The following is a 17,217-nucleotide window of genomic DNA, read 5'->3' on the forward strand; positions in this document are numbered from 1 at the left end:
TTTACACAAATGACCCCCAACTCTCCCCCAAGATTCATTTCCCTTGCTTTTGGAGGGGGCACCCTGCCCACCTCCCCATGGAAAGTGTCATTTACAGGGTACAGTTACCACCGTGACCATGGCCAAAGCGCTGGCAGCACGCGCTCCCCTAGCCCTTGGACCCCATCTCGAAGCCGATGGAGCCCGTGCCCTGGCCTTCTCTTTGGGGGTGTCATCTTTTGGCTTCTGCAGGCTTCCCCTCCTGGGGAGGCAGGTGCGATCACTTCCCATTTAAGTTCAAAGCTGGCTTAGCTGAACTCTGTGGGACCAGCGGATCCCAAAGCCACAGAATCTCCTGAGGGAGGATGTCCTCATTTAGCCTTTCGACGTTTGACCCTTACACACCTGTATCCCAAGCCCTGGAAATAGTCACCCTGGTGACACTGACAAGCCCTCAGAGCTGTGAGAAAGCTGCTTCATTCTTGCTTTATCAACTGCTCACTTCAGGCTGAAACTTGGTCGCAAAAGGAAGGCCTGTTTATTGAGTTCCTGCTCATTCACTAAGCGCTGCTGAGTACTATTTCCAATTCTCAAGGTAGATAATATCTCCATTACGCAGATGAGGAAATGGAGACTTTCAGAGGCATCAGAACTTAAGTTTGCCTGGGGTCCCACAGCAGGTAAAGAAAGGATTTGCACTCCTCACCTGTGCGACCTGGGGTTCTAGAACAAGCGTCAACAAACTATGGCTTCGCTTTTGTTCATGTAACCCTCAAGCCAAGGAATTTTTCCTGGGAGTTCCCTGGCAGTCCAGGAGTTAGGACTCTGCGCTTTCACTGCTGCGGCACCGGGTTCAATCCCTGGTCAGGGAACTAAGACCTCACAAGCCTCCCACAAGCCATGTGCGGTACGGCCAAAACAAACAAAAAAAAACACGATGATTTTTCCTTTTTTTTAAAAAATGTGGGATGAACAAGTGGCCGGAATGATGACCACAGTCAACAACACCTCACTGAACACTGGAGATTTTTACAGTTAAAGAATCAAAATAATATTTCATGACACATGGAAATTACATGAGATTCAAATTTCATTGTCTACACAACTTTATTGGAATACAGCAGTGCTCATTTAGGTAATTGTCTACGGCTGTTTCCACGTTGCAACGGCAGACCTGAGTGCTTAAAACAAAGACCTTCTCGCCCACCAAATCTAAATATTTGCTCTCTGGCCCTTCACAGGAAAAGTTTGCCGGCCCCCAGTCTAGGCCCCCAGACTAGGAGGCCCCAGTCTCCTCTAGCCTTGGGGGCGGAGGAGATAATATTCTGAATGACTTGACATCCTGGAGGATGGGCAGGGAAAACGGAGGGCCTCAAGACGAGGCCTGATGAGCCATGGCTCCGAGGAGGGAAGGTCCCTCTGAGGCGACTGTGTTTGTGTTCTAGGCCTGTGACCTCCTTCTCCGAGTTACCATGTGCCTTCGTTCCTGGGAGATCAGGAAACCGAACACAGCGATCCTCAGCCCAGGGGAGGGAACGTGTATTGGGGTCACACAATAAACAACAGGAAAGGGGAAAGTGAATATGAATGAGGGCAGGGACTTGGCACAAGGGTTTAGGAAGTACTGGCCGTGCCCTGTACTGAGGCTGTTGTCACCCTTGTGTGCCAGAGAAGAATCATTGTCTACTGAAGAGCTGAGGTGATGGGGACCCAGTCAGAAAGGCTCCAAGACTCATTGTGACGAGGAGAAGGGCGTCCTCTGGGCTCAGAGTGAAACTGGGTTAGAGTCATCTGAGCTGGAAGGAGCCCAGGGGGAGGCCCTGAGGGCAGCCCAACTCCCACTGGTTGCTCGCTCCAGATTAGAAATGATCCCATCTCTGAGGAATCCCGTCTGTGTTGCTTCTGACCGGCCCTCCCAGGACGGGTGTCCACCAGAGCTGGACAGCCTTTCCGGAGCGTAGCAGGCACTCCCAGGACACGGGGATGAGAAAGCCAGGTCATTCCCAGGGAGACTTGTAACAAAGACAGGTAGATCCCTAACACATTCGCACATGTCACCAAGGGACGGCTGGCCTGGGGCTTCCTTCAGGCCCTCAGTGCCCTCCTCTCTGGCCTCTTCTCTAGAAAGAGCTCTGGCCTTAAGGTCAGTATTTCACATCTGGACCACGTCTGAGGCATCCTTTCCAATGGCCGTCCCTCCCCAGTAGCTTTCTGCTCTAATCCAGCCCATCCTGGGCACTCAGCATTCCAAAAGCCTATGTGCCAGGAACCATGTGGGCTCCAGCCTTACAGACAAGGAGCATGGCTCCAGCTTCACAGGCTCAGGGAGGAGTAGGGGAGAGAGGTTGGAGGAATAGCTGTTAAACAGATCATCATGGGCTTCCCTGGTGGTGCAGTGGTTAAGAATCTGCCTGCCAATGCAGGAGACACGGGTTCGAGCCCTGGTCTGGGAAGATCCCACATGCCGCGGAGCAACTAAGCCCGTGCGCCACAACTACTGAGCCTGCGCTCTAGAGCCAGCGAGCCACAACTACTGAGCCCGTGAGCCACAACTACTGAAGCCCGTGCACCTAGAGCCTGTGCTCCGCAACAAGAGAAGCCACCGCAGTGAGAAGCCTGCGCACCGCAACGAAGAGTAGCCCCCTCTCACCGCAAATAGAGAAAGCCCACGCGCAGCGCCGAAGATCCAATGCAGCCAAAAATAAATAAATAAATATCCCTTAAAAAAACCCCAAAAAGAACAGATCATCACTATCACTGAATGATGGTAACTCTTGGTAGAGTCTGTAGCAGCAGGAAAGGCACCAAGGCTGATGTATCTGTCCTGATTTCCCAGAGGAAGGCAAATAAATTTCCTAAATAAACAGATTTCTTCCTGAGAACGTGAACCCCAGACTTGCATGTCTTAGTGGAGCGCGCCATCTTCTGGCCTGGGTCCTGCCCACCTCCTAGCCTGTCTGTGTCTGAGGGCGAGGCTCTCTTACACTATCACATACCTGTGGCTGGAAGAGAATCACCCCTCCACCCCTAGAGTTGCTGGTAGGAGAATCATAAAGCTGCTCTTCCACTTTACTGTGAGTAGTGTTGGGGAAAGCAGAATTCCAGGGGTTCTGTCATAGGTAGATGACTCTGTAGTAAAATCCCACTTTAAAAAAGTGCAGTGCAGTTCAAGATCTGTGCAAAATTGGGGATGAGAGGAGTCTGATGCTGTTCTGTATGGTAATGTAAAGAACTACTCCCAAAGAGACACATGTATATGTATAACTGAATCACTTTGCTGTACACCTGAAACTATCACAACATTGTTAATCAACTCTACTCCAATATAAAATAAAAACTTAAAAAAAAAAAGAAACCTACTCCTGGCCTTCCCTGGTGGCGCAGTGGTTAAGAATCCACCTGACAACGCAGGGGACACGGGTTTGAGCCCTGGTCCGGGAAGATCCCACATGCCGCGGAGCAACTAAGCCCACGCGCCACAACTACTGAGCCTGTGCTCTACAGCCCACGAGCCACAACTACTGAGCCCGTGAGCCACAACTACTGAAGCCTGCGCGCCTAGAACCCGTGCTTTGCAACAAGAGAAGCCACCGCAGTGAGAAGCCCACACACCGCAACGAAGAGTGGCCCCCGCTCGCCACAACTAGAGAAAGCCCGCGCGCAGCAACGAAGACCCAACGCAGCCAAAAAATAAAGTAATTAAAAACAAAAAACACCTACTCCCAGTGCCAGTTATGTTGCTTTTAGGGACCTGTTTCCCGTCCCCAGTAAGGATGTCGACTGCACTGTCTGAAACTAACAGATGTCTCTGAGAGCTGTGTGTGCACACATGAGCACACAAGTGTGTCCCCAGTATTGATCTGCTGGACAACCAGAAATAAATCCTGTCATACCTTACAGTAGTGGGGAAGTCTAGGAAAGAGGGAACTTGGGGCACCAAAGCCCACTCAAGCCCTCGCATGGCGTGGGGCTAAAGTGAGTAATTCACACCTTGGGGAATGGACTGTTAGAGATTATTGCATCACTTGGTTGGGGGAGGGGGTGGATCCCTCCAGTGGGACCAAGCCCTGTGGTAGCGGTTGAGATTTCTCTAGGAGAGCGGTTCTCTTGCTCTGAGAAAGCAGTCTCTGGGGGACCGGATGGGACCCTTAGATGTGGCTATTGAGGAGAGAGGCTTGAGGAGAGTGTGGGAAAGAAGGCGCTGACACCTTTTGAAGGTGTTTTTGTTTGGTTTGATTGGTTTTTAATGCTTTCCTCTTGACTGTGAGGGGAATCTTATGAAAGTTCCCATCTCACTAATATGTTTTCATTTATATTATAATCACATTCAGTTCTTCAACCCTTCAGTATAGCCCATTAACCATCTCATGTGATGCTGATGTGGAAAATGAAAAAATGGAAGTCTAGCTGCTCTGTGTTCACTGGTCAGCTAATACCTGGAATCCTGACAGTTCACTGAGGTCCAGGGTGCCAGAAGTTCTGTTGTGCAGTAGGAAGGGAGGGGAGGGTTTGGAGTAGCCGTGAGCAGAGCGGAGGGACTTGTGAGCCAGAGGGGCTGAACGGACAATTCTTGAAAGGTACAGCATCTCTCCCCCAATTTATATTAGAGGGAAATGGCATTTGAAGCAGAGAAGGCTGCTGCGTGGATTACAGACAAGAGGCAATCTTATTTTGGTCAGAGATGCTCTTGTTCTGCACTGTGGTCCAGAGAACTCACAGTCTCTTAAGGCATAGAGTCCTCTGTACCTGACCACTGGTTCAAAAGAAACTATAGCTCTGCCTGATCAGAGCCCTTTATTTTTGAGGCTCAGATCCTCTGTTTGAGGACGCACTGGGTACATGGTCATTATGTTGCCTCATCTCTTCATACTAATAAGTACCGTTTTTCTGTTGAAAACTTTTCATCTCTAGGATGCATACTTTATTGGTCTTCTAAAGAAGACAGCTGTGACCTGTGTCTTAATCCTCAAGGGAGCATCCCTATCTGTTAAGGGGCTGACAAGACACCCTTTTTCCTCAATTCAGTCTGGGCAGGAGCTGTCCAGTCATTTTCTGTTCTCAGTGGGAAGTGCTCACCGTTCACCCCCAAGTCCCTGTGCACAGTTGAAATTGAGCCCACAACAGCTCCCAAGATCTGCTAATGCCGGACCTGCCTGAAATTCTCCACCACCAGACTGAGAAGCAGAAATTCCTCACCTAATTTCAGTACTGGCTATGATGACTTCCATCTGTTGTCTTGGAGTCAGAAGGGACTGGCCTTTGTTTCTTTGTCATTTAACTCAATTTTCTTATTTTTCAGACACAACTGATTCTAAAACTTTCAAGTGTTAAAACCTTTTGTTTTGTTTTGTTTTGCCACACCATGCAGCTTGTGGAATCTTACTTCCCCAACCAGGGATTGAACCCAGGCCCTCGGCAGTGAAAGCATGGAGTCCTAACCACTGGACCACCGGGGAATTCCCAAAACCTGTATTCTTGATGAGTGCAATTAGGATTTACTTATGAGAAAGCACACTCTCTTTCGTCATGTTTAATTTATATTCAAACATGACATACAAAATCTCTCATGTGTAAGCTTGCTAGAGGCACTCTTTTGCTCAAGATTCTTTTATCTATACTATCCCATGCTAGGAACTTTGGAGCTAGAATCTTGGAGCATCTTAAAGGTCAGGTTTAAAAACATCCGAATCTGCTTGAACCCTTCAGATTGCCAAGAGTCTCACCACCGCATATTCTTTCTCTCCAACTCCCTTAGACATTCCTTGCCTAGCCTCTGAAAGCATCCGAGGTTGCCACTCTGGATTTTAATTCAACTCCTTCATTCTACAGTGGAGGAAAATAGACTGCAAATAGAGGAAACAACTTGCTTGAGGGGAAGCCACTCTGGAAAGAGCACGATTTCCTGCTCTCTTGATACAGTACTCTCCCTTTTAGACACAGATTTTGTACTATGGCCAAAATCAACATCCGTCACCAAAGAGAAAAGGAGAATCTGCGATTCCCCTAGCGCTTTAGAAAGAAGAGTTGTTTGCGGATGGCAACAATATCTTGTCTGTTATCCGTGTCCATGCAGGTAGAACGCTCACTCAAATGCAATCCTCAGTCGGGCCCACCTCAAAGTAACTACAGATTGCGGGGAAGTCGAAGACACAGTCCAGAACAGGAACCTCCTCTCATAGATCACGTTTCTACCCGAGCCAAAGAGGAACGGACCGGAAGTGCCGCGCAGCCGCGGAGGAAATACCTATAGTACAGCTGTTACGCTGGCCGGAAGGGAAAGGTGCAGACCTTACAAGGCTCCGCTCCTACTTCCTGTTTCCGCACAGTTGCTGCTGTCGACGTGAGGGGCGGGTGTTGGAAAGCTTCCTCGGCTTTGGACGGGTTGTGAGATGCCGGGCGGAGGCCGGTGTCCCGATTGCGGCTCCACTGAGCTCGTGGAAGACTCGCACTATTCGCAGAACCAGCTGGTGTGCTCCGACTGCGGCTGTGTGGTCACCGAGGGAGTCCTTACTACCACCTTCACTGACGAGGGCAACCTCCGAGGTACCTCTGCGGGCTTTTCCGGGGCCGTGGGTACAGCCTGGGGCTGTGGAGGGATTGACGTCAGAGTCTTCTTATCTCCTGCCGTCTCCCTGTCACGTGCACCCTTAAATATGAGAGAAAACAGCCTAAAGTGGATGAGCGAGCTGCAGAAGGTCAGGGACTGCCATTTATCTGTGTTTTTCTAGCACCATATCTGGTATATGTAGTAGGTATTAACAGATGTTGAATAAATGAAACAGAAACAAAGTTCCACTCAGTTTACCTAGTCTGGGCATGGTCGAAGAATTGTATTGATAGATCAATTCTTTACGAATACAGAAAATACTGTTATCCCGAAGTAGTTTTGAGCACTAATTGGCAAAAGCATCTTTTTTTTTTTTTTTCTTTACTTTGCTTTCCAAGTCCCTACGCAATGCAGCTCTCAGAATCTGCAGGCAGGAGAATTGCCTGAACTGGATGTACAGGAGGGACAGCTGGAAATTTGGAACACTTGGAGTTGCTTTAGGGCAGTCCTAGTCCTCTTTAGTCTCTGTGTGTTTGGTATTGCTTGTGGTCATGGAAAACCAGGTGGACCTTTAACTTGCACAGATGGGCACCTTCTGTGAGACGAGGAGCGGGTGCACGATGACTGGGATTCTGCTCCCCGGTTTTGTGTGGTGGGAGGGCAGGGATTTGGTGAATAGAGGCTAAACAAGCTATTTGTTCATTATCTTACAGAAGTAACATATTCCCGAAGCACAGGGAAAAACGAACAAGTTAGTCGCAGCCAGCAACGAGGTGAGTATCAACCTTTTATGACACAGTGGCTTTAAAGAAAATTCTCCTGATGGTCTAGCCCAGTGGTCCCCAACCTTTTTGGCACCAGGGACCAGTTTCGTGGAAGACAGTTTTTCCCCGGACTGGGTTGGGGGGAGATGGTTTAGGTAGTAATGCGAGCGATTGGGAGTGGCAGATGGAGCTTCGCTGGCTCCCCTGCCGCTCACTTCCTGCTGTGCCACCCGGTTCCTAACAGGCTGAGGACCGGTAGTGGTTGGTCCGGGGGTTGGGGACCCCTGTCTAGCCCATCTGCTTGTCTTTCCTGTTTTCAGCATTATTGGGTAAGGTAGAAAAGAAGAGAATGGTGATTAGAAATAAAGGATGGAGATGGTTCTAAGACAGGTGGCAGTTAGGTGGAAGGTTTACGTTTGCTTGGGGGGTATGTCTGAGGTAGACTCAAGGAACCCACCTCAAACTTGGGCTTGGCCACAAATCAAACCAGCCTCCAGAAGATGGGGCACTGAAGTGTGACTTCCTTTCATAAATGTCTTTGTGCCTTTTGAATGACCTCACCAAGTGTCACTCTTGTCATTGTAGAGAGGTCCATTATTTGTGCTTCTGGTATCTGAGGCGAGTTGAACAGAAATTGCTAGGAGCTGCATGGTGGCTTCTTTGACCCCTCTATGTACAGTATCGTGTCATCTGCAAACAGTGACAGTTTTACTTCTTTCTTTCCAATTTAGATTCCTTTTATTTCTTTTTTGTCTCTGATTGCCATGGCTAGGACTTCCAAAACTATGTTGAGGAAAAATGGCGAGAGTGGACATCCTTGTCTTGTTTTCAGCTTTCCACCATTGAGTATGATGTTAGCTGTGGGTTTGTCATATATGGCCTTTATTATGTTGACGTATGTTCTCTCTATGCCCACTTTCTGGAGAGTTTTTCTCATAAATGGATGTTGAATTTTATCAAAAGCTTTTTCTGCATCTATTGAGATGATCGTACGGTTTTTATTTTTCAATTTGTTGATGTGGTGTATCACACCGATTGATTTGCAGATATTGAAAAATCCTTGCATCCCTGGGGTAAATCCCACTTGATCGTGGTGTATGATCCTTTTAAGGTGCTGTTGGGGCCCCTCTAACTCCTGCTGTGGGTTTCTTAGGTCTCTGCCGAGTGAGAGACCTCTGTCGAGTTCTGCAGCTGCCACCAACATTTGAGGACACGGCAGTTGCCTACTACCAACAGGCATACCAGCACTCTGGCATCCGTGCTGCCAGGCTGCAGAAGAAGGAGGTGTTGGTCGGGTGCTGTGTCTTAATCACCTGCCGGCAGCGCAACTGGCCCCTGACCATGGGAACCATCTGCACCCTGCTGTATGCAGATTTGGATGTGTTTTCTGGCACCTACCTGCAGATGGTGAAGCTCCTGGGGCTGGATGTGCCATCTCTGTGCTTGGTGGACCTGGTGAAGACCTACTGTAGCAGGTACCTGCCTAGTGGGAGACATGCGGATGGGATGGGTTTAGACCTGAATCCTTTTACCTCTGGCTGGCTGTTTTTGACCAAAGCCCATCTACAAGGATGTGGGAGAAAAAAGTCTTCTCCCTTTCCTGTGCCTAGCACTCACTAATCAGGTTAATCCTGTTTTACATTTCTGGAATGTTACAATTTTCAAATCCCTTTGCCCTTAGAGCAACCTAATGATGTAGGACGGAAGGTGTTAGCCTTGACACGGGGCTCCTGGGTTCCACCACTCATGTTGTGTGTGGCCTACTTGGCTAGATGGAACAGCCCTGCCTCGACAGGATCATGTGTGATTAGAGCTGAAAGGATATTAGCAACTGAGGGAGCTGGAGTTAGAAGCCAGTTTTTTTGATTTTTTTTAAATGAGTAGCTGTGTTCTTTTTTTCTGACAAATATGGTAGAAAGCAAAGACTATTGGTGTGAAACAGTCTTGGGTGTGAAGCTTGGTGACGTCCAAGCTGGATGACTGTGGGAAAGTTTTGTGTCTGTGAATGCACGTGACAGGCTGTGGAGTAGTAGATTAAAGGAGAACTTTTGTGAAGCCCTCAGAATGGTGGCTGATGGGGTGGGGGGAGGGGCATCGTCAAGAAATGTTAGCTCCCGTCTGCATTCTCCTGCCCTTTACCTCTTCAGCGGGAGACTCACCCTGTCTTCTCTCGGTACCTGGATAAACTTGCTGCCCAGCAGGCTTGAGTGTTCCCGGGAGGATAGCATAGCTTGCCCATCTTCTGCGCTTTGAAAGAGCGGTCCTCCAGAGGTATTGAGATCAGACCCTCATTTTGGTTATTTCAGCTTCAAACTGTTTGAAGCCTCCCCGTCTGTGCCAGCCAAGTACGTGGAAGACAAGGAGAAGATGCTATCGCGAACGCTGCAGTTGGTGGAGCTGGCAGATGAGACGTGGCTGGTGACCGGGCGGCATCCCTTGCCTGTCATCACCGCTGCCACTTTCCTGGCTTGGCAGTCGCTGCGGCCTTCAGATCGGCTGACGTGTTCCCTTGCCCGATTTTGTAAATTGGCGAGCGTGGACCTGCCCTACCCCGCTTCCTCCCGCCTGCAGGAGCTGCTGGCTGTGCTGCTGCGGCTGGCCGGGCAGCTGGCCTGGTTGCAGGTCCTGAAGCTTGACAAGCGGTCTGTGGTCGCGCACGTCGGCGACCTTCTCCAGCACCGCCACATGTTGGTCCGCAAGGCCCTTCGAGACGGAACAGCAGAGCCAGACGCACTGGACGCCCGGGAGAAGGGGCTGCAGGGGCCGGGCCAGGGGCAAGGATGGGGAAAAGAGGACCGGGGCGATGGCTCCGTTGATTTGCCCGCAGGGAAGCGGCCAGCGAGCCCCACCCTCCTCCTCCCACCCTGCATGTTGAAGCCCCCAAAGCGGATCTGTCCCACACCCCCTGTCTGCACGGTCACTGGAGATGAGGACATTTCTGATAGTGAGATCGAGCAGTATTTGCGTTCCCCTCAGGAAGTTAGGGACTTCCAGAGAGCCCAGGCCGCTAGACAGGCTGCCACGAGTGTCCCTAACCCTCCCTGATGCACAGCCGGGGTCTGCGGGGTGGGGGGGCGCGGGCGCTTAACCCCACCTGACGGCGGCTTGCTAACAGGCCCGATGTAGCCAGAGAAATCAGTGTATACAAGTCTTTAGGTATCTCCCTTCTCATTTAAGGAACCCAAGAGGGGCTCTGCAGTTATTGGACCCCAGGTCCCAGAGTCGAAGTCAGAAGGAACACGGGGACGCCTGGGTTGGAAAGCCCCATCCCTCGGTCCCAGACAGTGGTCGCACATACTCCTGTTCTGTGGGCTGGCTTTCTCTTGGACTGTTGGGAAAGTGCCAGGTGCTCTCCTGCTCTCGCTTCAGGTTGGATACACCGCAGCTGCAGGGCTGGCGGGGCCTCCCTGTTGGTGTGGAGCAGTGCGCATTCCGGATGGTATCAGCCCTCAGAGGATGGAACTGGGCAGCCCTTGGCCCTGCGTCCATTCACAGGCCTTAGTGGGTTCGTGTGTACAGTGTCAGAGATCCTCTCCCTCCTAACAAAAGGACCGGGGCTGGAGTAAGCTCATAGCTCAAAGGGCTTTGCAAAATTTTAATATATTAAAACAAGAGGCATCTGCTAGAAAACATTCTATTGTATAAAACCCGAGCTTTTAAAAACATGTTTTCTTTGGCACTTTTCATCCCCTCCCTCCCCTTTCCCCAGCGTATTGCAAAAAGCTCTCCAGTGCTAAGGCATTGGCGGGGTATGTAAACAGCAGCCAGCATAAGTGGAAGAATAATACGAAGCTTTTTTTTTTTGGCCTTTTTTTTTTTCTGTCTATATTGTCTGTGCGGCAAAAGCATAAATAACAGGATGCATCCCAAGGCGTGTGGGTTTTCTCCCTTCCCCTCTGTCTTCTCTTGCCTTGGTGATCAGGCTGGGGTGATACGGAGACGGGGCCGGGTTTCCCTGTGGCTTTTCATGAGGCCCAGGGTTCCCTCCACTCGCACTGCATCCTGTAACCAAAGGCTGGTGGTTGCTTTTTAGGTTGGGAGAAGTATGCGTGCTGGTGTTTAAAAGCAGTGAAGGTGCGGACCCCAGGTGAGCTGCAGGCCTCCCCCGGCCCCACTACCCTGGGGACTTGGCTTGGGCTTACGGGAGGCAGGAACCTGGTTTGATGTTTTGGAGGTTTCTCCCTAATATGGAGCTGGAGATCAGATCATTGGAACGGTTCTCCTCTATGGCCTCACGTGGCAGGGGGAGTGCGCTTTGTCAGTCCCTCGGTGTGGAGGGCCGAGACTGGGGATATGGGCCTGTGATTGGACAGTAAGTGCTTCTCCAGCACCACCTGCAGCCTGGCGGTGGCGCCCCTCTTCAGAGCGTTTTGTTGTTTTTGTTTTTTTATAGGATTAGGTTTAAGGCAGGACTAACTTCAGCTCCAGATCTTAGCACTAACTCTGCTTCCCTCACATCATCTCCAGGCATCTGTCAGGCAGCTTCTTAGGTGTAGGGCCTGGGCTTTGTCCTGAAGTGCCACCTCTGAGCCCTGCCGTGTGGTGTGTGTCCCAGTCCTGTGGTAATGGCCTCCAGCCCTGATGGTGCACCTTTCCACCTGCCCCCCTCCCAGAGGGCTGGTTGATCCCTGCAGCTGCCTTTCACCCTGCCCCACCTTCTCCTTTTGCATAGTTGATCCGAAAAGCAGCACCTTGTTTCCTCCCACTGGTCCTGGTCACCTGGCTCATCTGCTAGGCTGGCTCCCTAGTTAGCCAGAACTGGGTGGGGGAGAGGCCCTAGGATCTGGGCACGGGTGGGTGACTAAGAGGAGGGCAGTGAGGCGAGAACACCTTACTCAGGCCCCCATCGCCCGTGTGTTCCGGGTAAGGCTGATGGCCGCCCGTGAGCGGGGCGGGGGGTGCGGGGAGTACCTTAGGAGAAGCCCGCCTGAGCTGTGCTGTCCCTGCCGCCCTTGCTCACTCCGCAGCCCCACAGGACCTTTCCCCCGAGCCTGGACGGCAGGGGCTGCCGAAACCAGCCTGCGCTGGGACGGAAACGTATCCCGTCTGCGGTTCGGGGATTGTCTGTCGCTACCCCAGAGGGATGGCCCTCTTCGCGTTGGCGGGCCTGTGCCTGTCCTTTCCCCAGCCTCCGGGACTAAAGCTGGCGAGCCCGGGCGCAGCGAGGCACCTCTACCTCAATCCTGGGGACGTACCGATCGACGTCTCTGAGGGCCCCCGAGAAGCGGGGTCTCCTGCGCGCGCGGCCCTCCCGTCCTGAAGCGGCGCCCGCCCCCAGCCTAGACGGTGGTCTCGCTCTTCCAGAGCCCCGTCTTCATGCAGCCGCCGCCGCCGGCCGCCTCGGCGCCGCTCAAGGTGACGTCGTCGTACTTGCCACCCTTGGGGGCGCCGTTCAGGCTGGCAGCGTTGAGCGGGTACGAGCGGCGCTGGCTCTCCTTCTCCAGCGCGCCGCCCCCGCCGCCCTTGAGGTGGTCGCGGCCGGCGCTGCGGCGCTGGCCTGGCCGGCCGGCCTCGGGGAGCGGCGCGGCGCTCGTGTCGCTGCCCTCCGACGGCGTGAGCGTGCTCTCGCCCTCGAGCCGGGGGCCGGCGCCCGGGCTGTTGCGGCTGCTGCCCGGGTAGCTGTCGGACGGGCTGTTGTGCGGGCTGCCACTCTCGCCCGACGGCAACTCGGCCGCCCCGGCCGCGCCCCCGCGCGGCGCCCTGAGCCGGTTCCTGCCGCCGGCCTCGCCCGCGCGATGCCCCTTGGCCCGGCTCTTGTGGCCCCGGCGGCCGTGGTGCGAGTTGTTCGGGTGGCGCGGGCCGAGGCTCCCCCGGGGGCCCGGCGTCTCGGGCTCCGCCTCCCCGCGGGCCGCCACCCCCGCCTCGCACGCCTGGCTCTGCGCCAGCTGCAGGTTGGTGAGCTTGCAGGGGCCCGGGGGCGGGGCGGGGCCGCTGCTGCCGCTCGGGGACGACTTGAGGGACGCGGGCCCCTCTGCGAACGCCGGGGACCCGTCCTCTGGGGCGGCGGGCGCGGCCCGCGGGGAGGCTCGGGAGGCCGAGGCGGGGGGACGGCACGCGCGCCAGGAGGCCCTGACGTCCCTGCGCCTGGCACAGTGATGGGTGAAGACGAAGAGGCCCAGGGCGGAGGCCGCCACTCCGTACAGACAGCTGCACACCACCCGGGGCAGCCAGCGCTGGGACACACTCAGAGCCCCGCAGGCCCACATGGCCAGGTAGAGGAAATGCGTGGTCACCAGCGCCCCCAGCTGGGCTCCTGGAGAATAGAGACCGTCACCCTCCTCCGGGGGCCCAGGCGTCACCACCCCTGCGCTCCCAGCGGCCAGAAGGGAACCCGAGTCACTCAGGAGGGGGCCGCTGCTCCTGAGCCTGGTGGAACTCCTCAGCTCCTCCCCTGGCTCCAGGGAGACCCTGCTGGTGCCCCCCTTTGGGCTCTGTGCCAGAGGACCCCGTAAGCGCAGCGCCGCGCACAGGAAATAGATCCAGGTGATGAGCAGAATCAAAGCCACGGGGATGTAGAAGGCTCCTAGGCTTGGGCGCCACACTAGCCAGCAGCTGAGGGGAGACACAGGCGGCACGCGTGAGGTGGGGCGCGGAGGCTGGGTGGGCGGGAAGGGAGGGTATGGTGAGTGGAGAGGCGGAAGCGGCTCAGTCAGCATGCAGGGCTTGGGGCTGGGTGACGGGCTGGGCGGGTGTTTGGTGCCGCCGCTTTGGAGTAGGAGGCATGGGGCAGGGCGAGGCATCCGGGGCAGGGCGGGGAGGTTGGGGCAGGCGGGCCGTGCACTCACTAGGGGCTGTGGTCCCGGTAGTTGTGGATGTTGACAGCGGCTGTGATGCCACAGATAATGAGTGGGATCCCTCCCGCGATCAAATAGAACCTGGAGAGGAATGGGTTTGGGGGTCAGAGAGTTGGGGAACAAGGAGGGGGCCAGGTGCTCAGAACCCTGACCTTGGGGTCTCTGTCCTATCCTCTTTCCCCTAGAAATTATGTCAGAGTTTGTTTGCCAGGGATGCATTGCCTCTCCAGGGCAGGTCAGTAGGTCCCTAAGGGATTTAGCCAAGACTGTTCTAAGGGACAGTGGCCAGAATTGCTTTCTGTCACCCTAAACAGTGCAGAAGCCAGGGGTGCCACTTGGGTTCCCAGGATCCCTGCCCAATGCTCTTTGAGGTCGCTCCCTTCCTGGCCTTGTCATGCCTGAAAACCCCAAGGATGCACCCCCTCCATGGCACTGGGCAACCTAGTGCCACCCAGGGCCTTGCCTCTTCTGCCTTTTATTTTTTTTGGCTGAGGGATCTTAGTTCCCTGACCAGGGATTGAACCCCGGGCCCACTGCAGTGGAAGCACTGAGTCCTCACCACTGGGCCCCCGGGGAACTCCCCACCTCTTCTGTCTTGGGAGTGTGATCTCCCAGGACCTTGGACCCCTGGGACAGCATCCACCCTGGGAGAACAGCTTTTGGTGTCCTCCCCCGACACCTGAGCCCTTCCCCCCTGCAGAGCTGACATACCGGAGCATGGGTCGGGGGGCAGGCAGGGCAGCATCCCCTTCTTGTGGAGGTGGTGCCCTCCAGGTAAGCTCCTTGTGGAGGACACGGGCCTTCACCCCCATCCAGAGCAGTGTGGACAGTGAAGAGTAGTGCAGGGTGATGCCCACCTATAGGGTCAAGGCACTGAGGCTGGGGGACTGGCCGTCCCAGAGCCTCAGCCCCGCAGTGCTCTCCCGTGCCTCCCTTGTGCCCAGCCTCCAGCTCCACCCAGAACCTCCCCAGGGTTCTGTCCCTGCCAGTACCCTCTCTACTTCCAGCCCAGGGTTCTCCCCCGTGCCAGGGACTCTCCATGACCCTGTCATCGCTGCCTGGCTCGTCCCCGACCTCTCTTCCATCGCAGGATCCCACTCTCCACTTTGTCCTGTCTCTTAGTTGCTCTGCTTCTTACCTCCCCTACTCTCATGCCCACCTCGCCCACAAGGCTGGACACGAAGAGCAGAGCCCCCTTCCTCCCGTGCGCCTCCCTCCTGTACCCCAGGCTGCTGTCTCCGATCCTGGAGACCCCCCACCCCAGCCCTTCTCCTGCTTACCGCCTGGCAGACCATCTGGTAGTTGGTGAGTGTGATGCCTCCCGCGAAGACGGCGGAGGTCATGGCCATGTGGAAGCACAGGTTCAGCAGCATGTGCCAGCCCTTCCGGGACACGCGGACGGAGCTGCCCCAGAAACAGTCTTTAACAAATGGGCCACCCGACCCAAGTCAGGCCCACGGGGGTCTCAAGGCCACTGGGAGAGTCAACGAGGAGAAGGCAGACATCTGTATGCACGCGTGGGCGTGAATGGGATGGACACCTTAACCCCCAAACGCATTTTCCAGTTGCAGAACCTTTGAAGGAAAGGCTAGGCAAGAGCCTGGGAAAGGAACACCCACTTTCGCCTTGCCAGTACTTAGTAACACCCAGCATGCCCTCCCTTCCCGCAGGAGCTCTCACCTGTGGTGGAGGATGTAGGTGATGATGGTGGAGAAGAGGCAGAGCAGCAGCAGGGCCGTGCAGGGGTACACGACAGGGTGCAGGCCTGCCCCTGAGCCCTCCACCTCCCTGGGGAAGGCGCGCAGCTCCTGGAAAGAGCAGAGAGAAGTGAGTAAGGGGAAGCCGGGAGCTGAGAGGCCGCCCTGTGGAGTCCTGGCCGGTCCCCCAGGCCAATTTTCCTCTTCCCAAGCCCAGTCAGCTTTGGGCCCCAGCTTTGGCCTTTGGTCCATCTGGGTAGCAAAGATGTAGGCACCGTGACACCCTCTCTTAGAAAGTCGGCCTGGGTGGCGTTAATGATCTGCCTTTCTGGGAACTTTCCAGGTTCCCAGCCTGAGAATCAGAGAGGAGGGAAGAGGGGCAGGTTCTGTCTATCATACAGCCGCACGCCTGCTCAGGATCTGGAAAAGCAGGCTGTGAAGTGTGGTGCGGGCACGGGCGCTGGGCAGGGGTGAGCGAGGAGGGTGACTGGGAAGGAGAAGCGTTCCCAGATTTTTTTTCACTTTAACGATCTGGGTGTCAGAAAGTGCAGGATGTGGAGACCAGGCTGGGTGGTCTCTGATCCATCTCTCTCAGTATGGGAGTAGAGGCAGGACCTCTCTTTTTTTTTTTTTTTGCTCTGGGGCTGCTATTATGGGGATGACCTGATAGAGGGCCTGAGGACCTGCCTGTCTTCTGAAAGATGAAGAGGTATGGGGGAGACCAGAGGGCCATTTATTTCCCTGCGAGTCCTGACCGTTACGAGGCCCGATAAGGCCTCTGTTTTTTCAGGATTTCTGTGGCCCCAGGCGCTCAGAGTGCCCCTGGTCCCCCCCACCGGCGCCCCTTCTGCGTTCCCCTGCCCTCCACCCCCGTGCCCGCTACCCTCACCATGAGCACGGCCACGTTGCCCAGGTGCTGGCACTGCAGGGAGCTGACGTGGGGCTGGCTGGAGCGGAGCTGGCAGCCCTCAGAGCTCCAGCCCCCGGGCCCCCCCGGCCCCTCCTGGCTCCACCAAGCGGCCACGGGCTCGGCCCCCTCAGCCCAATGCCGCAGCGAAACGGCCACCGGCTCAGTCAGGTTTCCCACGCTGCAGCCACCTACAGGGGAGGGGGTCCACTCAGGCTCAGTCAGGGCGTGCGCTGGGCTTGGGGAATAGAGTTAGATGCCAAGTGCGGGCCTGCCCCCCAGGGCCTCAGCCTAACTGGGAGACACAAGGATGAATCAAAATAAAGGCACCTGGAGGTGGTGGCCCACCTAAGTGCCAAATGAGTCGTGGCGACATGCCCAGGAAGGGAGGACTCTGCGGTCCAGGACGAGAAGGTGGAAGGTGACGTGGAGGGAGTGGAAGCCCGGATGAAGGGAGGATTCAGGAGGGCACCCTGAGGGGGAAGTTGGCACCAGGTGACGAAGGGGGACGGAAGGAGGCCCAGGTGGG

At 54.9% G+C, this 17,217-nt stretch overlaps 2 protein-coding genes across 2 annotated transcripts in view; one reads left to right on the forward strand and one right to left on the reverse strand.

Annotated features, from left to right (window-relative positions):
• Positions 1-6,272: 6,272 nt before the first annotated feature.
• BRF2 (BRF2 RNA polymerase III transcription initiation factor subunit) lies at positions 6,273-10,953 on the forward strand. The gene is made up of 4 exons (XM_065899917.1): positions 6,273-6,522; positions 7,240-7,299; positions 8,444-8,765; positions 9,597-10,953. The coding sequence occupies exons 1-4, from the start codon at positions 6,369-6,371 to the stop codon at positions 10,333-10,335; spliced, it is 1,275 nt and encodes a 424-aa protein (XP_065755989.1). The 5' UTR covers positions 6,273-6,368; the 3' UTR covers positions 10,336-10,953.
• Positions 10,954-12,569: 1,616 nt separating this feature from the next.
• The window catches only part of ADGRA2 (adhesion G protein-coupled receptor A2), a 32,606-nt gene continuing 27,958 nt past the window's right edge, over positions 12,570-17,217 (reverse strand). Inside the window, exons 14-19 of the mRNA XM_065899921.1 lie at positions 16,671-16,879; positions 15,765-15,892; positions 15,365-15,488; positions 14,796-14,941; positions 14,076-14,165; positions 12,570-13,842 (exon numbers count right to left, since the gene is read on the reverse strand). Coding sequence (XP_065755993.1) covers positions 12,570-13,842; positions 14,076-14,165; positions 14,796-14,941; positions 15,365-15,488; positions 15,765-15,892; positions 16,671-16,879 — 1,970 coding nt within the window. The remainder of the gene's footprint in view (positions 13,843-14,075; positions 14,166-14,795; positions 14,942-15,364; positions 15,489-15,764; positions 15,893-16,670; positions 16,880-17,217) is intronic.

Source organism: Phocoena phocoena, chromosome 21 (assembly GCF_963924675.1).
Source record: "Phocoena phocoena chromosome 21, mPhoPho1.1, whole genome shotgun sequence".
NCBI classification, from domain to species: Eukaryota; Metazoa; Chordata; class Mammalia; order Artiodactyla; family Phocoenidae; genus Phocoena; species Phocoena phocoena.

Coding starts and splice junctions, on each gene's coding strand:
- BRF2 (XM_065899917.1), top strand. CDS start 6,369: ATGCCGGGCGGAGGCCGGTGTCCCGATTGCGGCTCCACTGAGCTCGTG. Junction 7,300..8,443: donor TAGTCGCAGCCAGCAACGAG/GTGAGTATCAAC, acceptor TGGGTTTCTTAG/GTCTCTGCCGAGTGAGAGAC. Junction 8,766..9,596: donor GTGAAGACCTACTGTAGCAG/GTACCTGCCTAG, acceptor TGGTTATTTCAG/CTTCAAACTGTTTGAAGCCT.